Source organism: Abramis brama, assembly GCF_963993115.1.
Source record: "Abramis brama genome assembly, chromosome: 4".
NCBI lineage: Eukaryota > Metazoa > Chordata > Actinopteri > Cypriniformes > Leuciscidae > Abramis > Abramis brama.
The window spans coordinates 14,554,432-14,562,723 of NC_139966.1; the positions used below are offsets into that span (position 1 = coordinate 14,554,432).

Consider the following 8,292-nt stretch of genomic DNA (forward strand, 5'->3'; position numbering starts at 1 on the left):
ACACATGCTGAAATATTTGAAAAAATTGAGTCAAAGCAGTTAAAAATTAACTGTAAAAAATCAGATAGTTTCATAATTCACAGATAGATTACAAAAATATTCTACTTAAGAACTCTTATCTGTTTGCTAACCATGGCGATTTCAGTTAGAACCTCATTTTGGACACAAACTGTTACAGAATGACATTTCTTAAGTGCTTTATTATTGTTGGTTGCTTGGCAACAGACCTGAGAGTTGAGTACCAAACTCAAGATTTCCTCACAACAGATCAGAGGAGATTTCATTCACTCCACCCAAGTAGCAGAGCTTTGTCTTCTGAGAATATAGTTCCCAGTATGTATACGGTTAGAAGATGGCTGTGTCTCATGTGACCTTGTTATTTGTACATGCTGTGACTATACAAATCACAACATGTAAATAGGAAAATGTTGGTGCTAACTCTTCCTTCATGTCTTTCTGGATCCATTGTTCAAAAACCCAATAAACTGATTTGGCCCTTTTATCTATCTATTGAAGGATCTGATTGATGTGTGTTCAATTTTGACTCTTAGTGTTTTCACCTGGGTAATTGTGTGCTAACTGAGCTGAAGCTGTGCTGACTTGAGTGAATAATATTGAATGTTAGTGCTTTCTATGTGACAACATGGTCTAGGCAGTGAGAAATGAAGGGATTTGTGTGTAGAGTTTTGCAGTGACAGTTCAACAAATCTGACTCATGTCAAAACCGGGGAAAAGTGTTTATAGTTTAGGGAAATGGGTGCGCTTTTTGATAAATGCCATTAAGGTTTTGAAATTTTAGTTCAAAAGCCTGGTTATAGTGTTTAAGCAATCGAGAAAAACTGTATTTTGTCACTTATTGGGAGCAGTATGCTAGCTGAAGCCGTTTACCTCCAGTCTTTGTGCTAAGCTAGGCTAGCGGTGGGTGCGTCAGACAGAGTTACGGCACGCACTGAGATGAAGAGGGTATGTGTGGACTTATCTAACTCTGGGGGATACGCTGAAGTCCCAAAAAGTCTGTGTGTTCCTTTAAGACTCAAGACAGAAAGTTGCTGTAAATCACTGATGTGTTTTCTCTCCATCAGATTCTCATCAGTTCACTCTGGATCCAAACACAGTGAATAAACGCCTCCGTCTGTCTGAGGAGAACAGAGTCATTACATTCACTAACAGAGTCCAGTCGTATCCTGATCATCCAGACAGATTTGATGTGTATCAGGTGTTGTGTAGAGAGAGTGTGTGTGGACGCTGTTACTGGGAGATTGAGTGGAGTGGACGTGTGTGGATATCAGTGTCATATAAGAGCATCAGCAGGAAGGGAGAGGGTAATGAGTGTCGGTTTGGATGTAATGATCAGTCCTGGAGTTTGTTCTGCTCTCCCTCCAGTTACTCATTCAGACACAATAACATATGGACTGAACTCCCTGTAAAGCCCATCAGCAGGAGAACAGGAGTGTGTAGAACAGGATTGTGTGTGGATCACAGTGCAGGAACTCTGTCCTTCTACAGCGTCTCTGACACACTGAGCCTCATATACACAGTCCAGACCACATTCACACACACACTCTATCCTGGGTTTAGGCTTTATTCTAGATCAGTGAAACTGTGTTGATGAATCAGAACAGATTCTAGAGAGATTCTACTCATAATGCTTTGAGCTGCATGATAAATCAGTGACTGTCACACACTGGCTTGACTAGATAATCCAAGAAAAGAGTATTGGCGCAGAAAGACGACTGACACTTATATTTAATAAACATCAGCAGGAAACATTAACACAAGACCACGAACATTAGATGACTGAGGGTTTAAAAACACATACCCTGCGTCCCAATGTGCATACTATACACCCTATCTGCCCTAAATAGTATTGACAATTACTAATGTCACATACTATTTAGGATGGATAGTATGCACATTGGGACGCAGGCTAGATAACAAGGGCAGGTGATGGTGATAAGTTGTCATGGTTACAAACAAGGGTTGCTATGGAAATGAACTGAACACAGGAACTGAAAACCAGACACAACAAGACAAAGGGAATTCAAAATAAGAGTCTATGAAGACAGAGAGATACAGGTAATAGTGACAGTAACTGTGAGATGTTATAGAGTCTCTTCATTACATTACTACTACAGCTGAACTTCTGTCACTGAAATAACATGTTCAGGTTCTTCCGGTCGACATTAGAGAGGTATTGTTCAGTAATCAATGAGATCCCACTAAACTCCATTATAAAAGTAAGAGAAGGTTTAAGGATGAGTGTGAGAAACAAGGTGAAGAGCAAGAGAAAAACAGACAGTGATACTAACAGAGAAGAGAGAGGAAATATGAGACACAATGAGACTCACTGCAAACATGTCTGGATGATACGAGCAAAACTAGACTTTCAAATCAAAACTGAATTTAAGACATTTAAAGATGATCTCAAAAGACAAAGATGTTAAATTAGAAGCAACAATGAAATAAATACAGGAACAGAAAGTCAAAGTCGAGGGAATTAAGAGACAGATTCAAAATAATGAATCAAATGCAGTTTGTTGATCAATTCTTGTGTAAATGAAGAATCTCAAACATGTGTGTGTGTGTGTGTATGTGTGTGTTACTTCAACCATACATCTGTGTTGTGCTTTATTTTCTTTGATTTTATGTTATAATCATGTATAATCATTAGTCATGTATGTAGTTTGTCATTTGCATCTGTCATTTACAGTATTTATCATGTTAATATTATAATTATTATTATTAAGGTTATGTTTAGTTTTCCTGTGTTTTTGTTCATATGTTCCTTGAGTTTCCTCTTGATCGTAATTACTCCCTGTTTCTGACTATTCACCTCGGAGGGTCACTTCATGCCTAAAGCCAGAATCCATGTGTCATCCGTTTAATCAATGGAGATATTCTTCTGTTTATCAGTCCATTTGTGGATATTTTTATAAGTTGATCTATTTCTTAACCAATCACAATCATTCAATCTGAAGTAATGACATAGCTTAGTTACATGTGTAGATAATAATTGTTGTGGTTTTGTGAATGTACAGCAGAGCGGCCTATGAACTCCTAGCTGAGTGTTTAAACCGTAAACTGTAAACTATTCTTCAGTAAAACTTTATTCAGTTGATTTAACCTCTGACTCCGGGTCTTCATTCATCATATCTGGTTCTTGGGTCTTTAACTGTCAATTCCCTTACATAGTAGTAATATTTTATGTATTTATTTATTATGTTTATATGTCTTATATGTTTACATGTCTTTTCTGGTTTAATTTAAAAGTTACGTTTTGGTGGAGGGGGGATTATGGTGTGGGGTTGTTTATTTGGGTTCCAAGCCATCCAAATTTTCAGTCTCCGCTCTAATTCATCCCAAAGGTGTTCTAACGGGTTGAGCTCAGGACTCTGCAAGCCAGTCAAGTTCCTCCACACCAAACTCGCTCATCCATGTCTTTATGGACCTTGCTTTGTGCGCTGGTGCGCAGTCATGTTGGAACAGGAACATCCCGAAACTGTTCCCACAAAGTTGGGAGCATGAAATTGTCCAAAATGTCTTGGTATGCTGAAGCATTAAGAGTTCCTTTTCACTGGAACTAAGGGGCCAAGTCCAACCCCTGAAAAACAACCCCACACCATAATCCCCCCTCCACCAAACTTTACACCTGACACAATGCAGTCAGGCAAGTACTGTTCTCCTGGCAACCGCCAAACCCAGACTCGTCCATCGGATAGCCAGACAGAGAAACGTGATTCGTCACTCCAGAGAATTTTTATTGCATAATTGCACAGATGGCAACCTACCACGGTACCACGGTTGAATTCACTGAGCTCCTGAGAGCGACCTATTCTTTCACAAATGTTAGTAGAAGCAGTCTGCATGCCTATGTGATTAATTTTATATACAACTGAATTTAATGATTTGCTGGGGTGTCCCAAAACTTTTGCCAATATAGTGTGTGTGTGTGTGTGTGTGTGTGTGTGTGTGTGTGTGTGTATACAGCTCTGGAAAAAATTAAAAGACCACTGCAAAAGTATCACTATTAGTATTGTGTTGTTTAAAAATGAATATGAACTTATGTTCTTTCCATTATTCGAGGTCTGACAACACTGCATCTTTTTTGTTATTTTGACCAGTGGGCGTTTTCTGCAAATAAATGCTCCAAATGACAATATTTTTATTTGGAATTTGGGAGAAATGTTGTTAGTAGTTTATGGAATAAAACAAAAATGTAAATTTTACCCAAACACATACCTATAAATAGTAAAACCAGAGAAACTGATAATTTTGCAGTGTTCTCTTAATTTTTTTTCCAGAGCTGTAAATATATATACATATTTATATAAGAATGTATTAGAATATTATCAATTAAATTAATTATTTCTACTTATTGAAGAACTGAGTATATGTTTTCAACACAAAATATAGTTCTGTTTTTATATCTGCATGCATTGGTAAATAATTAATGTATACCCTTTTTAGTTTTTAATCTTAAACATTTAAATTAAATGTACATTTCTCATAGAATATGGCCACTAGAGCCATAGCCTCAGTGCTCTATGGCCTATAGGGCTGCCTGTGTGAGGAAAATGCCACTCCCACAAGCTATGTGGACACAATCTTTGAAGAAGTTTTACGACATGATGCACAGAGGCACTTCTGGTCTGTCAGCCTATATCCTGAAACTATCATTAATGATTGTCAAGGAACTTCTTTCTCTGAAGATGTGGTGGTGATCAGAAGGACCTTATAAGCATCCCGTCAATGGGGGCAGCCTGAGGCACCACAGGTTAGAGATGCGCGGATGGGCTATTATTTCATCCGCAACCGCATCACAAAAATCATCATCCGTCCGCCATCCAGCCGCACCAACGTTTTTGACCAATTTTCAAAACCGCACCCGCCCGCCATCCGTTGATTTGTGTATACATATATTTTTCATTTGATTGGTTCAACCGCCCGCCACCCGCCCGAATTTAATTAAAATATTATTTTTCGTCACGTCATCCGCCCAATCCGCGGTTTATCCGCGGAGTCCGCGGCTGTAACCGCCAACCGCGCATCTCTACCACAGGTTCTAAATGTTTTCATTGTTGCTCTCTCTCTCTCTCTCTCTCTCTGAAGATATGTGGTGATTTTTTTTTTACAGATCCAACTTTAGGAATTATTGAACATTTCACATGTGTGAGATGACTTGTGAGACCCCAAATTTTTACATGCGCCCTGATAAATAAAAAATATACTTTAAGTTTAAGTCAAGTTTTTTCCATAGGTCTTAAGATCTAGAAGATTTGTTTTATTAAGACTTTAAAGATTTAATTTAAATAATACTTTAAAGATTTATTTTAAACAATCTTTTAATTTTAATTATAATTTAAACTTTTAAGATTATGCTTTGTAATAAATATAGCACAAACAAAACATTAACAATGTTTCATCCAGGGCGCCGAGTCTCAGAGACTGTCGGGCATTGGAGTGAGAAGCACTTCAGGAAACAGGTTTTATATTTCAACTTTGCCATGGCTTTTGGTTTGCTTAGTTGGGGACATTTAATATTCAACAATATTATTGATTATTGACGATGACACAATTTTCTTCTAGAAACAAACTTTGTTGTATTATTTTCATGTTATCAATGTGAAGCTGCTTTGATACAATCTGTATTGTAAAAAGCGCTATATAAATAAAGGTGACTTGACTTGACTTTAAACTTTTCGGATTTTTGTTATCCAATTCATTCATGGTATGGTCATTGCTGTGTAAGGAACTACTACTTCAAATCTCTGAAAAAGTAATATTTGCCATTTTTATTTTTTTTATCTAAAATTAAAATAACTGGTTCATTGTGTTTCAGTAAATTTAGTAAGACGTTTCTTTTTATATTGAATGCTATAATCATTTCATTTATATTCATTTTAAAGTACAATGTTTTGTCACTTTTTTCAACTTAAGTTTGTGTGTAATGCTGGTTTGAAATGTGTGTGTGTGTTTGAATTATGATGAGACAACCTTATTATATGTTCTGTAAAAATTTTCCTTAAACTAGATTTAGATTTAAAGAGAGAGACCATAAAATGCCCTGAGATGTAATGTGGAAGCAACATGTCTCCTACAGATGCAGCTGGATATTATAGGTACAAAATAACTCTCAGGCCTTCAAATATGGCATGTTAAAGTTCGAAATGGATCAAAGGTCATATTATTGATGGTTTCTCTCTGTGTGTCCTGCCCTGTATGTGAGAGCGCAGTGATGGTCTCTCTCTGGGTGTCCTGCCCTGTATGTGAGAGCGCAGTGATGGTCTCTCTCTGGGTGTCCTGCCCCAGGGTTGCCAACTCTCATGCATCTGGCGTGACACTCATGCTTTCAGCATCAATCTCACGCTCTCACCCAAAATCCATTTTTCTCCCCTCTCAATCCGTTAATTTTCTGTTAATGACTAGACTAGACCACAGCGTATTAATGACAGGAGAGGAATTTAAGGCCCACAGCTGTAATATCTGCCAGTATCTGATCAGTATTCTCTGATCGTTGATTCGCTGAAAACCTTGCACCTGATACGTCAGTTGTGTGTGAAAAGTTCAGAGTTCAGAGCACAGGTTCGGAGTCAGAGCCACTGATGCACGTTTGAAAGTTTGGATGACAATCAAGGTAAGCAGATAATAAAATGGTGTGCCTTGTCACTACAGACGTAGCCTTGCCTAATCAGTCTGTGTGCCGAGAGTACAGACTTCAACTATAGTTGCAAACGTTGTCTGACGTGCGTTAGGTGGGCTAGCTAATTGCTCAATAAAAATAGGCTTATGGTACTAATTACGTTTTGTTAGATGAGCTTGCTGAAATATTTTAAAAGAAAGACGGAGGATGGACATGGAGAGGAGAAGAATCAAGTAGAGCTTCAGCAGGTAAGTTAGTCACATAATTAATTGTTCAGTTGTTTGTTAGCAAAAAGAAAAATGTTACACTAGGCTACCTATTCATTAAAAGATGGACAGTGTGCCCTCAAACTCAAAATATGACCCTGTCTTACCAATGTTAGCACAGGAAAATCTAGGCATGTCATTTTAATGGAAATGTACTGGGTTATGATTAGGCTACTATGTCTTTATAAGGCATGAGGAAAGATAGAGGAAAGAGTGGAGAAAGACAATGAAGAAGTGGTGGTGTTGAATGATGAGGTGCTGGTGGAGGAAGAGGAGGAGGAGAAGGAGGAGAAGAAGAAGGAGGAGGAGGAGCAGGAGAAGGAAGATACAAGCACAGAGCCAACAGTCAAGCAGAATAAAAAGGCAAAATCAGGGGCTGCTGCTTACAATTCCAAATTTATCAGTGTCTGGACTAAAGAGTGGCCTTTCATTACACCAGGCACTACTGAATTTCACTTTTGGTGTGAAGTCTACCGGCATGAGTTGGAATGCAAGCATCAGGGCAGGGCAGATGTTCAGCGGCATATCACCAGAGAGAGTCACATCAAAAAACAAAATAATCCTTGACAGTACCAAAAAATAGATAGATTTGTTTGTTCGAAGGCTGAAGAGATGAATCTGGACACTCAGGTGATAATTTGAATGCAATCTCTTCATACGTGTGTATTCTGTCCCTCTATGTTCTATAGTATTGTATTAGTTCGCTGGTGCATTTCTTTATTTTCCCACTTGGGGTCAGTATCTCCTTTAGTGTTTGTTTTGGGTTCTTCTTCATGGATTATAACGCGTGTTCTACTCAGCGCTCTGTTGTGATGTGCTGACGCAGCAGGAAAAAAGTTTGTTACACGCAGTGAGAAAATGTTCGGAGGTCAGGTGTTGACATGCTTCACTCTTCTCAGTCCCCTTTTTCTTTGGGAAGCTTTGACATGCCATAATCTGTAAGTTATTAGCTGCTAATTTTGTTATTCTAAATGTTTAGTTATTTTTCTGGTACTTAAGAGGTCATTTTAACTCTTTCAAGCAAAAAGGTTGTTTGTGATCTAAGTCAAGCTAATGTTGCTAGCTTCTGTTTAGTATGTGGTTGTACAATATCTTATAAGTCAATGTGAACACTGTTTTTACTCAACTTAAGTCGTCAGGTTGTATATATGTAGCGGTTGTTCCTCTGCGTTGTGTTATTTTGAATGTTGTAAATAAAAGGATTTTCCACTCAAAGCTGGTCATGCAAAAGATGAATTTAATTACAATACCTGTGTGATAAAACACATAAACAGACAGGCACTGTTAAACCGCAGCTCTTTTAACGTTACCTCTCCTCAAGAGACATTGCAGGAAAGAGAACACACACACATACACAATATATGTAATAATAGCAATAGTATAATA

The 8,292-nt window shown here is 37.9% G+C and overlaps 1 protein-coding gene across 1 annotated transcript in view; it reads left to right on the forward strand.

Annotated features, from left to right (window-relative positions):
* The window catches only part of LOC311081638 (NLR family CARD domain-containing protein 3-like), a gene marked incomplete at its 5' end in the record, with an annotated part of 124,778 nt that extends 121,663 nt beyond the window's left edge, over nt 1-3,115 (forward strand). Inside the window, one exon of the mRNA XM_084112228.1 lies at nt 1,083-3,115. Within this exon, the coding sequence (XP_083968354.1) occupies nt 1,083-1,609 (527 nt within the window). The 3' untranslated portion in view covers nt 1,610-3,115. The remainder of the gene's footprint in view (nt 1-1,082) is intronic.
* Between the last annotated feature and the right edge of the window lie 5,177 nt (nt 3,116-8,292).